At 41.1% G+C, this 23568-nt stretch overlaps 1 protein-coding gene across 1 annotated transcript in view; it reads left to right on the top strand.

Moving 5' to 3' along the window:
- The window catches only part of LOC136426459 (dmX-like protein 2), a 112204-nt gene that overhangs the window by 75811 nt on the left and 12825 nt on the right, over nucleotides 1–23568 (top strand). The window contains exons 47-55 of the mRNA XM_066415123.1: nucleotides 4224–4393; nucleotides 4546–4685; nucleotides 5523–5583; nucleotides 6328–6455; nucleotides 6827–6907; nucleotides 7453–7544; nucleotides 8339–8391; nucleotides 14454–14543; nucleotides 18261–18388. Of these exons, the coding sequence (XP_066271220.1) occupies nucleotides 4224–4393; nucleotides 4546–4685; nucleotides 5523–5583; nucleotides 6328–6455; nucleotides 6827–6907; nucleotides 7453–7544; nucleotides 8339–8391; nucleotides 14454–14543; nucleotides 18261–18388 (943 nt within the window). The remainder of the gene's footprint in view (nucleotides 1–4223; nucleotides 4394–4545; nucleotides 4686–5522; nucleotides 5584–6327; nucleotides 6456–6826; nucleotides 6908–7452; nucleotides 7545–8338; nucleotides 8392–14453; nucleotides 14544–18260; nucleotides 18389–23568) is intronic.

Here is a 23568-nt window from a genome sequence, read left to right as displayed (position 1 = left end):
GGAAGATGGACATGAAAATGTCGCCTTGGTTACGCAGTTTTTGGAGTCAGATGTAAGTTTTCTTCCCAGCCCTCTGAATTCATACTTTTCAATTGTTTTGTTAGAGAGAATTAATAATAACTAAATTCATTTTCCAATATTGAAGGGCATCACCTCAAAAGAAAATGTATGATTAAGCTCCACCTGTCATTAGAAAGATCCTTCTTTTTTCTAAAAACCTCACACTATCTTAAAAGTTTGTTTCTTTCATTACTTTCATATTGCTTTTCAGTGTGTTGTTTTTTAGGGAAACTTGATGTAGTTTTTGCTGTCAGCTACAATTTCTGGGTGTTGTGTTGGTGTTACGGTTAGGGTTTTTGACAATACCATGCCCTAGACACATTGGATAACACCCCACTGCGCCTGTACGGCCTCAAAAAGGCTATGGGACTACCTTCACCTCTTCTCCAATTTCTGAAGCAGCAAATTTATCCGATACATCCTTTCCTAATGACGCCGGGATTAAAACTGACACGTAGAGACCTTGTAGTGGCGATGAAAGCAACCCCAGTCACCATTCAGCCTCCCCTGCCAGTATTACCTGCAAAAATCGATCGTTTCACGCACTGCCACGAAGCAGCTCTATAGCTACGACCCTCACGTGCTAGACACCCCTAAGGCAAACGTGGAAACCTTTAAGGGGAGCCTGCAGTATCAAGGGCCACTACTGTGGAACAAACTCACTGCGGACCAACGGCACATTGCAACTACGTCAGCGTTTAGAAACAGACTGTAGCGGGACTGTAGCTAAGAACTGACTGGGATAAGTTGAAATACTGTGATATATGTCTGTACATGTAACGTTATCTGGATATTTGTATCTGATTTTTTTTTTAATGTTTGAGCCCAGGGTCATCTGAAAAGCAGATCCGTGGATCTGAGATGTCCCCTGGTAAAATAAATAAAATTGAAATTCAAATTGAAACTTCTGACCCAGTTTTGGGTGCAACAGTAGGCCAACATGTCGCAAACGCGTTGAAAGCGACCCCAGTCACCACCCAGCTTCCCTTACCAATATTACCTGCAAAAATCGATCATTTCTGACCTAGCTTTGGTCGCAACAGTAGGCCAACATGTCGGGAACGCTGACCTGTATTGACAACTGATGCGGTATCTTATCAGCGTTGTGCAGTTTGGAGGTCCTTAAAGTCCCTGATGGTGTCGTTAATGCCTACTTAAAGATTTATCACCAACCCAAGCTGTTCTTACGATCATGTCAAAAAGTTGTGAACTCGGCGGTATTTTTTAATGAATAAAGACATTTATTGCACATTTCTGCCACACTTGGCTAAGTACAGGTCACAACAAAACGAAATACAAGTACCGTTAACGGATATAAAAGAATATGACTATCATTAGATAAATTCTAATTTTTTAATGTTCAACACTGCTACATATAGTACTGTTTTTTTTAGCATTGCGTACTATTATAAATCTCTTACTTCCCTTGTCACCAGAGACATGGGTATATTTGCTCATTAATGTTTGCTTATCACCAACTCAAGCTGTTCTTACGATTGTATCCAAAAGTTGTCAACACCACAGTCACACTGTTTTTCTTTTTATTCAAATTTTCAATACTGCTACATTATCATGTAGAGATTGTAGACAGTACTCTTCCGTTGCATAAAATCTCATTACCCACATCCCTCCTGACATCTGCTCATTCAGTTTTATCACTTCTAAATGTTCAATTCTCCTTCAAGTACTAGTCTTCTGCAGATTCAGCATGCTGACATATTGTTCGTGCAAACTTTTCTCTTTTTGGCCAAGTTTTTTTAGATAGAATGCAAAAAAACTAGACTAATGATCCCTCATGATTTGAATTAATGAAGGAAAGAAGGCTTTGTGAATGAGGTTATCACTACTAATACTGTGAAATGCAGAAATGTTCGCAGTGGTTTTATATTCGCGGTTTTTGCTGTGAACTCCTTACCGCAAAAGCCGTTCCATTGTGTGAATGTAGCGCTACTATTGTTTCAAACGCGAACTCAAAACTACTGCGTACAGTCCATTTTCTCCCTACCCGGAAATTAAATCCCTGCGAACATTTCTGCAGTTACAGTATTTTACTGAAGGAAAACGCATTAGCCCTAATCACCTAGTGATCACGATTGTTTCTCGACGCTTCTGGCCTTGCACCCCTGATAGACTCCATTGATAGCCTGTGCATGGTACAGTAATGAATGTAGCCCCAGGCAAACGTAATTGCTGATTCTGTGATATCCTTTCTGTTGAGTCAGGGATATGTGGTGTACATGTCATGTGTTTGGTCCAGTGGCTAATCAACTTGATAACAAACATTCTGGGGCAAGCAATTTGAAAACGAACTAGAAGGAAGAGAGTTTGTGTCCCAGCTGTTAAAGTTTTAGCCCAACCTTCTTTAATTTTCTTTTCCTTCACCACATTTTAGCTGCCACTGATGCGGGCCACCACAGCCTGCCATTTTCTTCTACCCCAGTACATACAAACAATGACCCATTACATATAGTTCAAGCTCTACTACTGACAGGATAAATTACGGAGATTTTCATGCATTTAAGTTTGTATGGTTTTAATTTTGCCGTAGGGAGAAAATGGTGTGTTCGCGGCGGTTTTAAGTTCGCTTTTGAGACAAATAAGTAGACAAGGGGAAAGAAATGTCCGGGCGTTTTTTAAAAAGTTTTCGGCAAAGAGCCTACCGCTAAAAATGGGACCATAAAACCACCGTGAACATTTCTGCATTAACAGTAGTTTGAGAAAGAATAAAACACTAATCAATTTTGTTTGTGCTGATGACAAAAATCATGCGACCCCAAATAACTTTATGACATTTTCTGTATGATGATGAAATGACTAAATCAATATGTTATCAACATGTAAAAGAGGAAGTTATGTGGTAGAGACATAAAATAGCACTAAAAAAACTCTATGGCCCAACTGTTGTTGTTTTAGTGGACTCCTGGGGTTGTTCATGTGTATTGATTACAAGAATTCGTCTTCAAAAATTACAAAAATGTGGTACTTTCAATAGTGACAAACTTATCTTTGAAAAGTATAGTAGATATTGGCGGAGGGTTTTCAGCCGAAAGTATTGAGTAATGTTAGATTTATATTTAAAGGCCTCCCTTGGAAATCGGTTAATTCTTTAGTAACTGAAGGAACCCAAAAGATTTAAAGATAAGACAAAATAAAACTTAGTTTTCACACATGATGCAGGTGGAAAAGTGGTGTTGCTAGTCCCAAAAATCAGCAGTTTTTTATTTTCTATTTAGCAAACTTCATTGAGAAAATTAGGAACGAAAACCCCCTACATTGGTTGAAAAGCAGCATAGCAGCCCAAACTATAGTAAGTGGTTATTATGTAATGTCATGATTCTTTTTAGACTGAAAAAAAGAAACAAGAAAAAAATGTGGGGGCATTTGTTCATTCTACAGGAGAACATCCATGCCTGAAATCACTCCAATTATCAGAAAGGTCATCAAAAGACAGAAATCATTAGCCAGCAGAAGAACGAGGTAAAATGATAAATCTCTCCCCTCTGCAAAAGAGTGAATCCTTTTGGGAGCCCTTCTGCCTAAGTATACTTCCTCAGGACTAATATATTACAGTAGCTACCTCTCTCTACTCTTTGGCTAATAACAAATGATCTATTAACCTTACCAGCCATATCCAGACTCACACGGGGGACTGAAGAAGGTCTTTCAACTCTGATGTACAAACATTATCATCATTATCACTAACATCATGAAACTTCTCACAACACAGAAAATTCCATATGATGATAAACTGGATAGTGAGAGTGTGTGTTTGTGTGTGTGTGTGTGTGTGTGTGTGTGTGTGTGTGTGTGTGTGTTTGTGTGTGTGTGTGTGTGTGTGTGTGTCCATTACTACTAACTTCATGTTTTGTACTTCATACATTTTGGGCTGACCTATTGTATGCAGCCATGCCACTGACACACAACCGACGTGGTGCCCTTGGGAAAGGCACTTAACAAGACTTTTCTCATTCTACCCAGGTGTAAAAATGGGTATCTGACTTTGGTTGGGGAGGTGAAAGGCGATGGAACAAGAGGGTAGAGCTCCGCCTTCCAATACCGTGCCCTAGACTCAGTGGATAATAACCCACTGCCCCTACAACCTCAAAAAGGCTATGGTACTACCTTTAAGCTACGTATAAAAGTTGATTTTTGTGTCCACACAGTGCACCAGGAAACAGCGAGATGGGAGAGTTCTTGTTTGTCCACACAGGAGTGGAGAGAAAAGGCAGCGTGTCGGCCCCGGCCTCTCCGAACCCACACGGCACCGGGCCAGCCATGCTCCACAGTCTGGGCTATGGGGGGGTGCAGACTGGCAGGGGGGGCAACGTGGTGAGTAAGGGGGGATATGTATGGGTCGGGGGGTGCAGAGAAAAGGCAGCGTGTCTGCCCCAGCCTCTCCGAACCCACACGGCACCGGGCCAGCCATGCTCCACAGTCTGGGCTACGGGGGGTGCAGACTGGCAGGGGGGGCAACTTGGTGAGTAGGGGGGATATGTAGGGGTGGGGGGGTGCAGAGAAAAGGCAGCGTGTCGGCCCCAGCCTCTCCAAACCCACACGGCACCGGGCCAGCCATGCTCCACAGTCTGGGCTACGGGGGGGTGCAGACTGGCAGGGGGGGCAACGTGGTGAGTAAGGGGGGATATGTAGGGGTGGGGGGGTGCAGAGAAAAGGCAGCGTGTCGGCCCCAGCCTCTCCAAACCCACACGGCACCGGGCCAGCCATGCTCCACAGTCTGGGCTACGGGGGGTGCAGACTGGCGGGGGGGGGGGGGGGGGGGGGGGCAACGTGGTGAGTAGGGGGGGTATGTAGGGGGTGCAGACTGGCAGGGGGGGCAACGTCGTGAGGAGGGGGGTGCAGACTGGTAGGGGGGAACGTGGTGACTAAGGGGGTATGTAGGGGGGTGCAGACTGGCAGGGGGGGTAACGTGGTGAGTAGGGGGGTATGTAGGGGTGCAGACTAGTATGGGGTAACGTCGTGAGTAAGGGGGCAACATGATGAGTAGGGGGGTGCAGACTGGAGGGGTGGGAACGTGGTGAGTGCTGTGGGGGGATACATGCACAGAAACTGTTTTTCTATGTATACATTAGCCTCTGGCATCGAGGTCAGTGTACCATGTCTTTACCAGTGTTGGGTTAGCCTCTTGTGCAGACCTGTGGGAGACCAGCGATTATTAATGCCTCTTTTTGGGCTGAATTGCGCTGTTTTCTGATAGCTTGCATGTTCTTGTATGGCCAAGCTGGCTGAGTTTGTAAGCTAATTTCTGATCAATCTACTGTAATTATTGCTTCCATTCTTGTGTCCTATATTAGTCAAATTGAGGCTTTGATTGTGTTTAAATCGGATTCTGAATCATTCTTACCAGTTCAGGACCTACCAGAAAAATGGTCTATCTTTGAGTGTTGGTGATTTTGGGTCCAGAACGTTTTCTCGTCTTTGACTGAGGTTTGTCTGTCTCCCTACAGATGCTGAAGAGAAGTGTGTCGGGAGTACGGAGAATGGCGTCACATCCCACATTACCATACTGTGAGTTTATCTATCATTACCTTCGCTAAGAAGGTTATGTTTTGGGTAGCGTTTGTGTGCGTGTATGTAGAAGACCATAATAACTTAAGAACGCCTGGATGGATTGTCTTGATATTTGGTATGTTGGCAGGTCTTGGTGAGACCTGAAAACTATTAGATTTTGGGCCCCCTAATGGCTTGTTTATTTATTTGTTTGATTGTTTAGCATGCACAGCCAGGGCTGTTCAACTATCCTGTTGCTATTACAAAGGGCTAGCCCTGCTGACAGCACAGGACATACCAGTGGAATCTTCCACTCGTCTTGTACAGTATTTGCAGGTTCATTGTACCGGGGAAATTACCCGAGGTCTTTTTGACAAGCACAATGAATATTGGACCACAGCTTTGCCTCGTACTGTGACCCTTTCCGGTAGCGTGCATGTCGGATGAGCGACACAGCCGGGATCAAACTCGCAGCTTCTAGTTCCAGGGGCAAGATCGCTAACAACTGGACTTCGCACACTACTGACGTCTTGCTATCTCCATGAAAAATGGAGATATGATTTTGGGTGTGTCTGTCTGTCTGTTTGTGTTTCCGCACTACTCTAGTCAGCATAACTCAAGAGCCTCTTGATGGATTACAATAATATTTGGCATGTGGGCGGGTGTTGTGAAGCCGAAATTCAAGGTTGATTTTGGGCCCCTGGTATGTGACCTTGGTACTGCAGCAGAAGTTCAATTATTTGTGTTTTGTTGTGTTTGCAGACTTGACAGGTTGTCAGGATGGCAGTGTTAGGATGTGGGAGTGGGGACATGCCCAGCAGATCTCCATACACAGGACAGCCGGCTACCCTAGGGTCAACAGGGTCAGGTTCAACCTGCAGGGCAACAAGGTAGGTCATAGGTCATGGTAGAGGTCAGGTCAAGGGCATGAGCACCAGGTCAAGTTCAGCAAAGTCATTTATGCTCAGATTTTAGCAATTGTGTCTTAAAGTTTGTTAGTGATTCTTGTAATTCCATTCATGAATAGGATAAGTCTAATAGTATGAAGGTTAGACTTCTAGTTAACATATATATGAGATACTTTATACCGAATGTTTGACCTTTTACAAATTTAAAGTTATCCAGTTGCTTGAATAACTAATTTGTATCATGAATAGATAAAATGAAAACTTTATTGACACATGAAAGGCATGTGGTCTTCTTCGACGTTACTATAGTTACACAAATTTAAGTTAATACAAATTGATTTTAACAATTGCAGTTTGGTGTGTGTGACAGCGAAGGGTACCTGTCGTTGTGGCAGCTGGCGGTGAGCTCTTCTGCCGCTAACAAGCCCTTTATGGTAAGTCACAGCTTACTCACTGGATTATATCATGTATATATCAATACAAGTGATCAGGATAACATTAATTATTCTCAGATGAAATTTAAAAAAAAATGCTTCACATTAATAACATGCAAGTTTTACTGATGCAGAAATTTTGACCTTGGTCAGTAAGAACAAACTGTAACATACATGTACACCAAGACAAACAGATAAAAAACAGTACCTCCGTGATCAAAGTTAAAGTGATCTTAAACCAGTCTAGCTCACTAGCAGACCTAATCTTCCACTGGCTGTGACAGAGACTGAAACTATGTACAGTATTGACAGGTTCATTCTTTACATGTATACTGGTGAAATTTGATTAGCTGTTTTCGACAAGTACAATGAACAGTGGACCAAAACTTTACGTCCCGTCTTATAAGGACTGCGACACTTTCCATTCGGGTGAGCGACAACAACTGAAACTCAAACTCCTAGTCTCTTGGTCCACTGGAGTTTGCATGCTGCTATGACGTGACAAACGGAGGTAATGAATCCACCCATGTTTGCTCTCCCCCTAGACTCGGCAGTGCCATAACAAACAGACCAGCGACTTTGTCTACATCAACTCTTCCAGCTTCCTGTCTACTGCAGGGCATTCTTCAGACCACAGGTAGGTGGAACAGGCAGCATATCATCATGGTCATCATGAAGTACATGTACTCCCAAATAGGCCCAACAGTACCCTGGGCGCCAGACTAGTACCGGGTCGCTAGCGATTTCCTACGGTGGCCAAAGAACAGTCTGCCCGCCCGGTCTTAATCAACGCTCCGGGGAGTTGTAGCCCGGCTAGAAATCCCCCGGTGTGCATCTGCGGGCTGGGGTCCCTGTGCCGCCAAAGGAACTGACTACAAGGTACCGGCTAAAGGGAACCAGCTAAAAGGCCCGATAACAGTCTGGAACCCAGGGTAGCCCAACAGGGGCAAAGTAGGGGGAGGGGAGGAGTTGAGGTCCTGGGCTAAGGCAGGCAGGCATAGTTTGATTCGAATTTAGGGTTAAACAGACATTTGGGGGTGAAAAGGGGTTAAAGGTCTCTTCTTTTAACCCCTTTTGACTCCTGGGGTCCAGGTAAAATGGGGTTAGGACCCTCAAAACGTCTTTTTGAATCAAAATCCAATTGGTAGTGTGAGTTGATCACAAGATACTAAAAATAAACATTTATACGGTCAAGTACTACATTCAAAGGAATTTCGGCTATTGGAAAGTGCTAAATACTAACAAGCAAACACATGTTAGGGCTTTGATATTGATGCTACAAGCAATGTTACATCTAACTTTTCATGTTCATGCATTAATTTGATTTTTTGTCATTTTGATGTTTTAATTTTGTGTATGGAATATTTGGCCTATTTGACCTTGATAAATACAAAGAAGCACCTATTTGACCTTGTGTTGACCTTCCCCCAGAAATGTCTGCCTGTGGGACACCTTGATGCCGCAGAGGAGCTGCCTGGTTCAAGGTCAGTCTCTCAAGGTCACCTTGACTTTGGGATTCGTTATTTTTCATACAGAAAGCATCTGTTGACGAGTGTTTCTTTTTGAGAGTCCTTGGAACTGAAAGTCTTCAGCACATTTTTACATAATGGTGAACTATTATACAATACAGCGTGAGTTCAAAATTACATAAAATTGGCCACTTTAATCTAAAGTTCGAGATAGTATAGTTACTTTCAATTTGTATCTCTTGATTGCAACTTACTCTTTCCAATAATTATTTGTCATTCTTTTTGCCAGTAATTGTTTCTTAGAAAATTACAGTCTTGGGGTTTATGGTGGAGGCATATTTACTTTTCAATGTGTATGATTAGCAACGGGTGGTAATGAAATGATTGTGGTAAAAGGCATTGGTTGCATACTTGTTGTCACATCTCAGCAATAAGTATCAACTGTGCTGTTGCCGTAATGGCAGAAAGCTATTTAACAAAAAAACTTAATTATGTAGCTCAAAAAGGGGAAGGGATCTATGACGCTTTTAATATTGGGGCAACTCAGTTCTGATCTTTCAGCTTTCGCGATCTTGAGAATCTGACTTTGTAATTTTGGTTCATTTAGATAACTTGAGTATTAATTTGTTTGAAAGCTTCATGAGTGGGAGGACTTAAATGCAAGAGGGCTTATATTTGATACTGTGATATCAATGTTATTATGATCACATCATTTATACTTTAAGTGATAATCATAAAACTTTTCTCAGAAATTATTAATTCACAGAAATGAAAAACAATTGCTGGATGACTGTGACGAACTGATGAAATGATTGAGATAATGTCAAAGATGAGTTTACGAATTCAAGCTAAAAAGACGTTTGATTTCAGCAATATAGTTATAGTAACTGTAGTACTGTTGTAATCAGTCTGTGAGAGATGGAGTGTGTTTTAATACATGTAGTTCAAAGTTTAGGCAGCAGCAAACCTTAAAACTTGACTTTGAGTTGTGTGATGACTGGATTTAAACCGGCAGGCTTTAAAGGGTTGCAAAAATGCACACCTTTCGTGCCACTTTTAATGGCTTCAATTATAAGAGGACACATAATTGACACTTATGGCTTTGAGAATTCATAAGATCAGTAGTTAAATGTGCAGATATATAATTATATGTACATGGATTTATGGAATATTTGACTTCCTAAAGTGTTATTGGAATTCTCAAAGCCATAAGTGTCAATTATGAGTCCCCTTATTATGATTGAAGCCATTAAAAGGGGCACGGAATGTGTTCATTTTTGCAATGTTTTACATACATGCCACTTTTTAAACCCTTGCTGATGTACCATGGCTTATATAACACAGTAAAGTTTGAAGTCTTAAATTTGTTGCTGTCTGAACTTTGAATCTGCTAAGCCCTAACCTGTGTCAGGAGTGATTACAACATCTAGGCTGCAAAAATTCTTTTTTCTTTGCATCGTAAATTAATCTTATTTCAATAATCCACTGCAGAAGCTGAGGTATCAAAGAGTAAGGGCTGAGTATAGATCGGAATTGAAGACTTTTTCAACACCCAATCACACAGTGTAGTAACATTAGTCTCTGCCAGGCAGTCTGAAAGATCAGGAATATAGGTTGACCCAAATTTGAAGAAATACAAAGTTATACACATCACACTACGGGGAGTTATACACTCGCATTCGAATATCGCGTTATGGGAAGTTATAGCCAACACCACGTGCATTGCGAAACTCACACTGTGTATTTCTTCACCTGATTTACCCAGAGTATAGCTCGAAAGACTATGAGTAACTTTACAGGTCCCTTTACTACCAGTCTGTAGTTTTGGTTCACATATTAAGCCATGACTTGTCATTAAACCCGATATAGTCGATATTTATGCCCAGTTGATAGCTACCTGCAGTATCTTTAATCTGGATTTCAGTAGTCCATCAATTTTTATCTGTTTGGTGCAGTGATAGTTTATGAATCTGCAGTGATTGAAGATTCTTCGGGCAGTTAAATTTGTAGGGCAGCAAGAATTATGATGCTATAATGTGTACAGTACCAAGGCAGGACAATGAAACGGTATGGTGAGCATGACATATTATGACTGTGTCACAGTTGACGTTATGTCCATGAAAGATGGAGGGTTATGTTTTAAAATTTCCGCAGCGTTCTTGTGTGTGTTTATGTGTCAACTTGATAACTCAAGAAGGCCGCAGTGGTTTGTCTTGATATTTGGTATGTGGCTAGGTCTTGACTGGACCTCAAAATGATAAGATTTTGGGCTCCCCTAGCTGCTTGCAATGGTACTGCAGCAGAACTTCCGGTTTTGATATCTTGTGTTCTGGACAAGCTATGGTTACAAATTGTAGGTGGTTGATAGCTCTTGTACTCAGGAAGAAGTGACATATATAAAGTATCTTATGAAATCATCTTGTATTCAATCCAACCATAGGTTACAAATTTGAAATCATTTTTGCACATTTTTCACAAACTAATTGCCACATTTTCGATTATTGGTGGATAGTGCATGAAAGTTATGTTAGCAATTTACCATCTAGAGCAGGCAGAATATATGACACAGTAAAACAGTAATGATTTTGTTTGGAATATCAAATACAACAGTCATGTACATGTGATAAAGCAGGAAATATTCAGCACTTTTGATTTGCTACAAGCTCACTTAATCAGCCCTGCTTCTTACTCCACAAATGTATAATCAAAACAAATCGAGTATTGTACAGTTGTAAATGATAAAAAAGAAGCTTTATATGATAATAAATAGTATATCATATATTGCAAAACAGAAAGTAACAATAAAGATGTAATCCTCTTAAAGCAACTTTTCTAACTTTTCGCATTAGATTTATGTAAATGCCAATGAAAGAAATCATAGATATGTATTATGAGAGTTAAACATCAAGATCTAAGTTAAGACTAGTTATGTCAAAGTAACACATTGTCTGTAGACCTAATGTGAAAATGAAGTAATCTTGCTCATATTTTCTAGAGTAATATGCTCGTATTTCTACACTTTCATGGCTGTTATTGACTTGTTTCCTGAGCTTGTTATACCTGATATACATTACTCCTTTCGAGTGGCTGTTAACACATACCTGATATGTCAGAATATATTTATTGGCGAACACAAAAAAACATGGTATACACGGAGGTGCTGCTAGCCTTTTATTCTAATAGAGGCATGTTGTTGTTGATCTGTCTTTGTTTGTTTGTTTGTTTGTTTGTTTTATTCAGATCTCCATTGGACATTGGTGTTTAACTACAGTCATGTATCATGAATTTTACACTTTTCTATTCTTCCTAGAGTCTGCTTACATTAGATACATTTAAATCAAATACAAGGTACAAAAACAGTAGACAGTAAACTGAACAAAATCAAATGTCGTGAACTTAAATATGAGCAGGAGGTCAATATGAAAATGGAAGGCGACTCCAATTTGGAGAATGAGGCCAGAGATAACTAGTTATTAATGGGCACTCAGACTCAGTCAGACGAGATTCCTTGAACCTACTTTGTGTGCCATTAGGAGGAAGTCAAACTAGACTTCTAGCTGAAACTGAAACTACGGTGACCTAAAGTAAGTGAAGCAGTCATCCTCAATTGAGTTGAAGCATAATGATTTTTCAAGTAGCTAGTGGCAGTGTAATGCAGCTTCGCTACGGCTCGCGTTTTTGGCCAAGCACACCAGGTCACCCCTACTCTTCTTGATAAGTGTGTTGGGTTCTTTTATGTGCAGAGGTTTGACGCTTGAGGCTAATGCCTGAAGCTCCCTCATGCACGGGGCCACCGGCTTTACGTCACCATCCGAAATAACATGCAATCCCTTACAACTTGTCCGAGCTGAGACGACCCTAGGATCGAATTCGGGCCCCAGGATCCACGGAATTTGATCAAGATGGTGAAGCAGTGGGATTGCATTACCGATTGCGCCACGGGAACCTAAAACTAGTGATATTCACCAGGAAATTGCCACAAGACTTTTCTAGGTCATCCTGATCAACTGGATGATAAATTTTGGGCAATTTTTTGCTACAGTCTTCAAGTTAAAACTAGTCATCAGTCTCAAATTTCTTAGATCAAGCTGATCTTCAAAGAAGAATGAATAGAAAATGAAACTTAATTATCAATTAAATAGGGCATCGTCATTAGTTAGATGATACAAGGCTTCTGTGTCGTCTGATGAAATATAACCAACTGCCACCGCATCCCTATAATCTGGTGTGTTACACCTGCTCATCACAATACAGACTGATAGAGACTTTCATTTGGGTCAGCCCGGTCGTTATAGTTGGATTTTAGCAGGTGTGTTGAGATAATAGTTTTTGCAGAGTAACCAAAGTTAACTGCTCCATATCCTCATCATTTACTCAGGTGATAGCTCAGAACTGCCACAACTGCTGATAATACTGATAAAAATCTTAATTTTGTCAGCCTTGTCGTGTTTTTTGTCATGTGTGATGAGATCTATCCGCACCATTTATACAGAGAACCAGTTAGAACTGTCACAACTGATGAACAATATTGATAGAAGCCTTCATTTGGGTCGGCCTTGTCATCTATTTATTTGTTGGTTCGGCATGAACACGGTGGTACATGAACAGCCAGGGTTGCCCAGCTAACGAATGGCTATTTTAAGGGCCAACCCTGTCATTATACTTGGTTTTTCGGCAGGTGCGTTGTTATTAACCCCCTCCCCCCTAGTCTTCGCCATTTATACAAGAGATCACTTAGAACTGTCACAATCGGTGCTCATTACTATAAGCGTGTTTCCCACTTGACTGTGCAAAATTGCACTAGGAAATGGCACTAAATTTGTGAATTTTCGCCAATTTTCCCTTACGGTCACACGGTCACACTGACGTGCAACACACTGATAAAATATGCAACCTCTATAAACAAAATGGCTATGTTTAGAGTGTCACATTCTTCTCCGCTCAAAATCATACAAGAATGATTTTATTGGAAATCGCACAGTGTTTTGCGGTGATTCGGCCTATTTTTTGCCAATTGCAAATTTTAAGAAAATTTGAAAAGATACACACTTTGTGGCGCAGTACTTTTAAAAAATCACTTTAAGCCATTAGTTTGACCCATTGTCTGAATGACACAGGTTATCTGCCTCCAGCCACCTGGTGTTCATTACCTGTGACATCAGTCCCGTCTGTAGCTCATCATTCTAACTACCACTCAAGATAGTCTGATGTGGTGTCACATCTGATGAGGACAGTAGGACGGCAATTCAACTCTTGACCTCCTTTGTACCAAAGTGCGGTCGATAACTTTTGATCTGGAAGCGACCTAAAACCATTGTTCAAAAGTATGACCCAAAACCAGATAGAGTCGCTTACTGACCTGGCTGATGACCTACATTGTACAGGCCAGAATGAGGCCATGTTGATTTGATTATACGGATGACATCCTCTGGGAACCCCAAAACTGATAAGAGCCTGCGATTAAGAAAAGTTTGGCAAAAAAAGAAGTTTCTTCATCATGAAATTTACGTGGTCAGAAAGGTTGATCAAATATAGTATAAAACCAGCAGATAAATGTTACATTGTTGACCCTGTTCTACAAAAGCACGGTCGACAATTATAACTTTTGATGATTGTGTAGCCGACCTAAAACCATTGTTCAAAAGCTTGACCCAAAACCAGATAGAGTCGCTTACTGACCTGGCTGATGACCTACAGGCCTGAATAAGAACACGTTGATTTGATAATACGGATGACATCCTCTGGGAACGCCAAAACTGATGCGAGCCTGCGAATAAAATAAAAGCTAATGTCAAAAAAAGATCTCCAACCCAACGTCCTCCAATATAACGCACTCCTGTATATCTAAACTGTGCATACCTGGGGGGTGCTGCACTAGAGATCTCTCAAACCAACTGTTGTGGCGGATTTATGTAACCCCGCGGATTAATGTTAATGGCGGTTACATTCCGTTGTGATGTCATTTGTTCCTTGTTGTTTCCACGGGGTTCACGTGTCACAGACACCAAAAGGACAGAGATTACCTGGTTTGTGTTAAAAGAAACTCCAAATATCCTTTGTTGTTTGTTTATCCGCAGGGTTCACGTGTCACGAGAGTGGGAGTCCAGCCATCGTGTACGCACCCCAGCAGCAGCTGCTCATCTCCAGCGGCAGGAAGGGGGACATCTGTATCCTTCTGAATGGAGTTTAAACTGCCAACACAAAAAATTGGACTTACCCAAATTTTCGACTGATCAGCTACAGTCTTTGTCAAGGAGTGAGCAATCCACTGCTTCTGTGTCGTCACGTTATGCAGATGAGACACGTGACTCGGTCAGCAGTGGATTATATGTTGCAGAAAGTCTATGACGCCCCCCGTCTCTGTTGAGGGATGGTTGTAAAGTCCGATGTAGATGGATCCTTAATCCCTCTTGCAAAAAAGTCTGATTCTGTGTCCAAGATCTTAACTTTGTCCAGTGAAACCGATTGTCCAGGTGACTCAATGTGTATGTGTTGAGACACTTCAGAAGTGGTTGAGCTCGGACGTTTGTGTTCATTGAAGCGGGTCTTGAGTGTCATTCAGAATGACTTCTACCAGCACAGATGAACTTTCAAGTGAATCTGTATCCTTGTTTGTTTGTTTGTTTGTTTACTCGTGTGTTTCTTTAGTGCGTCTCTGAAGAGCCTCCACCTTTAGCATCCTAACCAGCTACATGTACATGCAAGCCCCCTGATTTTATACAGAAAATCTGCTTGTGCAATTAAACAGTTACTCAAGCAACTGGATAAATGTTGGAAACAGTCAGACATTTTAGGTAGCACTGACTACAGTAAATGCATTTAAGTTGCAATAAATGGTTTTTCTTTCGCGGTAGGGAGAAAATGGAGTGTTCGCGGTGGTTTAAAGTTCACGTTTGAAACAATAGTAGTGCTACAGTCATAGATGGGCAAAAGGTTTTGCGGTGGGTTTAAGTTTGCGCTGAAAGTTCACAGCGAAAACCGCGAACATAAATCCACCGCAAACGTTTCTGCATTTACAGTATCTAGTAACATTCGTCAGTGACACGTCAGTGAGGGGGCCTTAACCTAATTCTGTCATGCTTGAGTACTTCATCGCTGTTTTGTTGACGAGGTACAAAGTTGAGTGCTGCTCCTTTGGCTCATGTAACGAGGTCTTTGCACGTGAAGTACATCAAATCAGATAAATTTGTCCCTAGAGGAAGCTGCTTTATTATTGCGTGAACAAGGAGATATTGAACAGGTTAACCATGCACTCGACTCTCGCGCAAACCAATCGTCTAATTGCCGTCTGGGGAAAGGTTAGGTTAAGTACGTCATTATTCAATATCAGGCATTCCGAAGTATAGTTGTCACTGTTACTGTACCACTTGTTCATACAATTACTTGCCTTTATACACCAAATTATATTATATAAAGAGAAAAATGAATACATTATACACATCCTTAACCCGAGAATCCCTATTAGGTAATTCTTATATTTAATATATGTTCATTTTGGATGAAAAGAAGACTCTTCATCAAAAGAATATGCAATTAAAACACTAGCAGGAAATCTCATCATAGGTGGTATAGAATACTATGATTATGAAGAATGAAGCTGTTCTCCGACTGAGCAAAAACTTGATGGCTTTTCTCTAAGTCTTCCACAGCTTTCAGACCCAAACACAACATATAGGGAAATGGAAGGGGATAGAAAAGAGTGTCATTGTCAAGTGTCAGTCTTTTAGCACTGTGAAGAATTGACTTAAAGGGTCAGTTCACTGCATAAGAAGGTTGCTTAATTTGGATTTCCCAGCTGTCTGACTGTGCTTGGGTGAAGACGTTGACATATGACCTAGCAAATGTTCAGAAAGCCAGAGGGATTAACACTGTGTCCTTCACATGTCCAACTAAAGACCTCCATGTATCCTGAGGGACTCCACAGCATGAAATATTAACAGCTTTAGTGTAGATACACTGCTCATTGATGTGTGAGTTGTGGAAGGTTTAATGGAAGCTTCAGTGTGAAACCCAGATATGTCTCTTGTACTTTTCTCTGTGAGTGTTGTGGATGTGTGGGGATCTAACTAGCTGTCAGGGCTGGCCCAGAAGGTCACTTAGTCTTTCAACACTGATTTGTTAGCCGGAAAAACATTTGGGACATGGAGACAAGCTTAAAACTGCAAAGAAACTCAGAGAGCTACGGCAGCTTGCAGGAAAAAAGACACAGTGGAAAGAAATGAAGAAAGACTGAATGCAGACAGAGGTTGTTTCTACAACTACCTGAGCTGCAGAATACAGTGGATCATCATCATCATCATCAGACAAGCTCTTTTGAAAGTGATAAGTTGCAAAAGAAAGAATATCAAGCAAATTAACACTTGAAAGACACATTGGTCGAAACTTTACTTTCTTATTTGAAAGAAGTATTCATGTCCTGAAAGATATACTGTATAGCATTGATTGGTTGGTTCTATCACAGGTTGGACATGGTAGAAATATTGTTATTGATGTGTAAATTTTTCTCCAGAAAAAGGAAATCAGACTGAAACACCCGCAAGACAACTTTGGAGACAGTATTGTCTAGAAAGGATATTGATTTCTAAGAATATGGTTTCAATCCCCCGACATGCCATCAATGTTATTCTCTTAGGAATGGCACTTTCCTCACCCCACCCCGGTATAAAAATTGGTACCTCACTTCAGTTAGGAAGGTAAAAGGTGATGGGAGGAGAGGGATGGGCTCTGCCTCCCAATACCGTGCCCACACACAGGATAACAACCCACTGCCCCTACAGCCTTGACTACCTTTACCTTTTACCTTGGACATGGGAATGAGATTGTTATTGATCGCATGTGTAACTTTTCTCCAGAGAAAGGAGATCAGATGAAACACCCTCAAGAAATCATGCATAAAACTTCACTTTGGAGAAAGTTTATCTTGAAAGGAATATTGATTTTGTTAGAAAGCAGTTGTCACATTGATATGGACTGATTCGCAAGTGGGAATGAAATTATGATTGATAGCAACGAATACTGTTATCTTCTCTGAACATCAGGGTATTATTGCATAACACTCGTCTCTGTAGTATCTGGAGACAGTATCCTTGCCATATATCATGATTTAGTTGCTCCTTGGGGAGAAAAAGAGGAATCTTTCAGTATCACACATGATGTATGGAACTGCCTTTGGAATTTGACATGCATTTGAGTGGTAGATGGTAAGACAACGTTTTAGATGAAATATGTTGCTGCCAGCTTTGCAGCCAAATTCTTGTAAGCTGACAACTGATTTACTTACCAGTATGTCAAATCTAGTTCTATATGGTTGTTTATCATCATCAAATCGTTGTTACATAACTGGTTGAGTGTCACATATCATCAGTCACAACCTCTACAAGTTCAGCACCAAGGAGAGCATAAATCTGCTCCATGACAAGCTGAAGGCATATTTGATTTAAAGTTATGTTACAGGTACACATCAGAACCAGAATCTGATGGTTTTGCAATGAGATGGTTACTGGTTATGCAATACAGAGTATAGGTGTATGTAGTGAAAACTCCTCTCATTCTAGAACTGAAGATTGAATGTATGATGGCCCTAGAAAAGGGCTGTCTCCAGCTTTAAATTTATTTCCGTCCCACTCATTGTTTGGGAGCCCATGTTTTTGATGTTCAATGTTAAATCTGTCAATCTAAGCTTACAAAAATACATTTTCATCAGTTTTAGGTTATGGAGTTGATTTTTTTGGACAAATAGGGTTGAATTTTTTTCCGTCCCAACAAGAAAATTTCCGTCCTGGGACAGCAGTGCGGTTCCTGGAGACAGCCTTGTCCTAGAATAGCTCAGCTACAGACACTTTTAACCCCTTTATAATCCCGTGAAGTTCCTTGACGGTCGGCAGGTATATTCGACGTCCGGCAGCGACAGCTGAGGCACACGTTCCAGGCCCACGAGTCGGCGGTCAAGTGTCTGGCGCTCGACCCCACCGAGGAGTTCTTCGTCACCGGCTCCGTGGATGGAGAAGTCAAGGTAAACAACTTCTGCCTTATCATGTGCAATTAACATCTAGTATGCAATGATATCTGTAATATTGAAAGTAGCAATTGACTAATTGGTTGTATGAACTTGTATCTATTGGTTGGTTGTATGGTTGGTTCGTTATCAATTAATCAATCAATCAATCAAGGAGTTCTTCGTTACCGGTTCTGTGGATGGGGAGGTCAAGGTAAACAACTTCTGACATATTTTGTGAAACTGACTTCTATACATACAATAATATCTGTAATATCGATAGTAGCAATTGACTTATTGGTTGTATCTGTTGGTTGTATGGTTGGTTGGTTGGTTATCAGTCAATCAATCAAGGAGTTCTTCGTCACTGGCTTCGTGGATGAGGAGGTCAAGGGGAACAACATCTGCCTTATTTGAATGAAAGCTCATCTGTGTTGGTAGAGTACATATTGTGATGTTTTGAGCTGAATGGGAACATTCTATGGAGGGTTTTGCAAGTGTGCTGATTAGATTCTTCTTTTCAAACTGTAGATTGCAGTGTCATCTAAATCACACTGCAAAGAGTTGCACCCTCACATTGCTGTTATGTTCTTCCATCAGTTTTCACCACCTGTAGATTCAGGCTGGTGTGTCAGTATTCATTTGATAACTCTCTATAGCTACAGGTTCTTTCACTGAATGATGTATTTTTAAAGTTGAAGGCAACAGGTCTAGCCAAGTTACATCCAGTGAAACTGCTAATAGGCTTTGTGAAGATAACTGAGAGCGATAAAGTTTCTATAAGTTTCAGATCGAGTTAAGTTACACCGAGCAAAACTGCTAAATAGAATCCTTTAAAAATAATTGGTTCCTTGGTGACGCACTGTCAGACTGTTGTATGAAAATCAAAGCTAATTCATAACCTTGGAAACATTACAGTAAAGCCCTCGCGATTGCAATGAGGAATTGGAAACATAACAAATATAGAACTGGTCTTAATAACCAGTCTAATCTTATCATCAAACTCATCCATTACAAGGATTAAACGGTTCCCAAATGATGAACATTTTGGTCTGATGTACATTTGAAACCTTTGAGGCAGCTTAAATCTTTGTTTAAGTTTCAGGGCTAGATAAATTACACAAGATGAAACTCCTGATGGAACAATTATTAAGTGTAATTGGTTCCCCAGTCCCTGTGATGCCACAAGTGAGATGAAAGGTAGAAGTGGCCGGATAAACTAAAATTTTCCCCTGAGTGACGCACTGTATGGAAAGCAAAGCTAATTGCAGGAATTTGATTCCTACGGGACTTGGTTTTCAGCGTCAGTGACGTTCTTGTCGTCCTTGGAACTGAAGTTACTGTGACAAATGTGCAAGTGGGAAATATGTGATGAAGGCTATCAGTCAAGTCAACTTGGTCTGCACATCAAAAACATGGAAACTTTCTGAGGCTAAACTAGATTTATGTTCTTGCACATGTGATCATCCTTTTAATGCCTGGTTTAGAGATGCCACTCAAAAGTTTGAGGATCTAGGAAGACCAGGAAATGTACATTGTGTAGTAGATGCTCCAACAACTTGTCAAAAAGACGAAGACTTCCTTGATTATATGGTCTGGTATTAGGTGATTGTCACTGTTATTGGGCAGGCTGACTACTCTCTCTTCGCAGTGGGTTTGAGAGATTTCTAGTTGGATCTTACAAGGTCCCGTATAATGTCCTTGGATCTTACAATTGGTGGGGGTGAAGGGTCTCGAGCGGCTGCCATTTGTCACGACCTCAGGCGACCTCAACGTGACAATTACCCCGTGTGCTGCCATAAGACTGTAGGGCCTTGAACCACTCACACCGGGAAGGACCCCTATACTCCAGTGCTCCATAAGTTATAGGTGGGATCTATAATATGCTCGAGGTGTGGCTACAAAAAAAATAATCCTCTAACATAGGAAGTCCAACTTTAGTGACAATCAATCTCTTTGTCGAGGGTCTATAATGTTAGTTCAAATCAAAATATGGTTTTGATACAAATTTGTTGTCTATGAAAATCATATCCTGGAATAAGAAATCTACACATGAATCACTAAGTCCATGTAATGTATTGTACACAATCAGGAGAATTATACAAAACTATTGCAAAGTTTCCACACTGCTGTTGTTTACCTCAAATAAACTCAGTTTCTCTAAACTTTTGAGTAAGATTAAGAGTTTCAAAACTTTCGGGCGAGAAAAAGTATCATTATCAAAGGAATGGTTTGTATTTTACATTGTGATCCGTCTTCTGATGAACCAATCAGTCAATTAAGAATCCTCTGTGGCTGAAACCTCCGCTTATAAGGAAGACAGTTTCGCCAGTTGTGTGGAGCCACAGTCCCCTGCCTGTCTGCGATATTGATTACTGGCGCTACCGGGGGACGCTGTTAGATGGGTGAATTATCGCCTTGTAGATAAACACAGGCAGAAGCAGTTTGTCTTTTAAGACAATTTTCTTATAACCACAAGAGTTGCCTGTTGTTCTTGACTTCTCATCTGCAACACAGATTTAGGAAAAGTTTTGTATTCGCACCACCGCAACTAAAGCCCTGTTAGATTGCATAGCTCCTTCCCGTTTACATCTAGGCTCTGTGTCAGTGGCAAAGTCTGTTTGTCTTTTAAGGCAATTTTCTTATAACCAGAGGAGTCGCTTGTTGTTCTTGACTTCTGATATGCAACACAGATTTAGGAAAAGTTTTGTATTGTTGGCATTTAACCAGCCCTCCATCAAAGGCACCACCACTACTAAAGTCCTGTTGGATTGCATACATGCACAGTGTAGCTCCTTCCCGTTTACATCTAGGCTCTGTGTCAGTGGCAAAGTCTGTTTGTCTTTTAAGACAATTTTCTTATAACAACAGGAGTCGCCTGTCGTTCTTGACTTCTCATCTGCAACACAGATTTAGGAAAGGTTTTGTATTGTTGGCATTTAACCAGACCTCGATCAAAGGCACCACCACGACTAAAGCCCTGTTGGATTGTATACATATAGCTCCTTCCCGTTTACATCTAGGCTCTGTGTCGGTGGCAAAGTCTGTTTGTCTTTTATAAGGCAATTTTCTTATAAAGTCAGGAGTCGCCCGTTGTTCTTGACTTCTCATCTGCAACACAGATTTAGGAAAAGTTTTGTACTGTTGACCAGCCCTCGATCAAAGGCACCACCAATACTAAATCCCTGTTAGGGCCCTGTCACACTTTTGCGTATATTCAAGTGCGCGTGAGTTGCGCATGAACCTTTTCTTTGGTTTAAGTAAAGTTCAAGGGGAAGAAGTTATTTTTCACTTTGACCCACCGTTGTGCAGCCTGGTTATCGAACCAAAGAAATCACTTATTCGGCTGCATACTTAGCCTAAACCAAAACATATTAATACGCAATTCATGCTAGCTTGTATATACGCACAAGTGTGACAGGGGCTTAAGATTGTATTGTCCTTAAAGTTCTTATCGTTTCCTCTGTGTTAGTGGCAAAGTTCAGGCTTATCTCTCTGCAGTTCTCGCTTCCGTACGGCGTCAAGATTGCCCGTATGTTTTCATTTCTTGCCAGCGTTTGGTCCTCAAAATGCCAAGTCTGGTTTGTGGTGGTTTTCTTTACTGGATGAAAGGATGGACAGAACTGTTTTGTGGGCAGGACTGTAATGACATGGTGGGTAAGAGGTCGCCACAGCGGTCACTTTCAGCCTATTGTGCTCTTATAAAGATAGATGCTGTATCACAAGGCCACACCAATTTAATTTCATTGTTGGTTCTCTGATTTTTTGAAAATATGCTTCAGTGGAAAAACATGTCTAAAAGAAAGCCAGAGGACAAGGTTTACACCTTGGGAGCACTCAGTTTTATGGATTGAATACAGTCATAACCAAGTTCTCCTTCCTGCCCTCTGCTTTTATGTTGTCTGCTTGCTATATATTATCATTTTAAAAAGTCAGAGAACCGAGGAATTCAATTGATTTAGCCCAATGTTTCCATATATGAATTTCTCCCTGCTGGGGTAGCCGTTTGCCCACCAAATCTGTACTGGTTACTGTTGAAGCAGCTGGGAGAAGGATAAATGTGGCATGAGAACAGTTTGTTGAGCTGCATGGTGCTTTCTTGTCACAGATAGGCATCAATGTTCATCTAAAGTACAGCCAGTAGGCGCCCACCTGAGTGATGAGGCTGTTGTTGTGCCTTTTAACGTGCACCTCATCGATCAGGGAACCTCCATTTTACGTCCCTTCCAAAAGACAAATGCAGCTCCAACCAGGTTGACCTTCCCCATGTTCAAACCAGGGTCTCCAGGGTACCAACTAGTTGGAACCAGGAGCTCAACTGTGAGGCTGCTACCAGTTGAGCTACAGGGACATCCTTATGAATTGCTAGGGTCTCTGGCCAGCAGATGGGTCTGAACTGGATGAAACTAGTCCAATTTATGACTTTCAGCTGAACACATTGTATGACGTTAGATGTGGGTTCAATGCACTTCAGCCTTGCATAACTACGATGAATCTGACTCCTAATTAAAAGTGATTGCTATCAGAGGAAATGATATGCCTTAGCCTTAGGACACTCCCGGCAATTTGGAGTAATTTGGATGTGGTGTAATTTGCCACGTATCTCCTACCTTTATGCAATGAAGAGCTCTCAGATTTATTTACTGCTGCAATAAAGTATTATGAAATTTCTTGGAATAAAGTTTTGACGTACATATTATTAAGTCTGATTCATCCATGAAAATTATCTATTTTAGAATAGCAAGAGGCAGTACATTGTACACAACAAGTACAAGTAACGTAATGCACAAGTACAAGTTATGTAACGCACAACTACCACGCGGGGAAGGACCCCTCATCTTATGGACAGGTGTGGGGGGTTCTTAAAGGCAGACTAAACTTAATTTCGTAAAGCATGCTGGATTACGTTAAATATACCACTTAGACCAGTTCTGACTTGTTTTAAGCTAGTCCATCATAGATTAGCGTTTTTACAACATTTCAAATTGGCGGCCTGGTGCCCGTAATACTCAACGAGTCCAAAGACCATGACGTCAGAATCCGTCAGAATCCGACTCAGCCCCAGAATCTATTCTATAGAACACGCATCAATCGTAACAGTTTCTTTGAACCGGCTCTCCCGGATTCTGACGTCACGGTCTTTGGACTTGTTCAGTATTATGGGCACCAGGCCGCAAATTTTGAATTTTGTAAAAACG

This window comes from Branchiostoma lanceolatum, chromosome 2 (assembly GCF_035083965.1).
Source record: "Branchiostoma lanceolatum isolate klBraLanc5 chromosome 2, klBraLanc5.hap2, whole genome shotgun sequence".
In the NCBI taxonomy this organism is placed as follows: domain Eukaryota; kingdom Metazoa; phylum Chordata; class Leptocardii; order Amphioxiformes; family Branchiostomatidae; genus Branchiostoma; species Branchiostoma lanceolatum.
The sequence above is the reverse complement of the archived record's forward strand: the minus strand, read 5'-3'. Positions and strand labels throughout refer to the sequence as shown.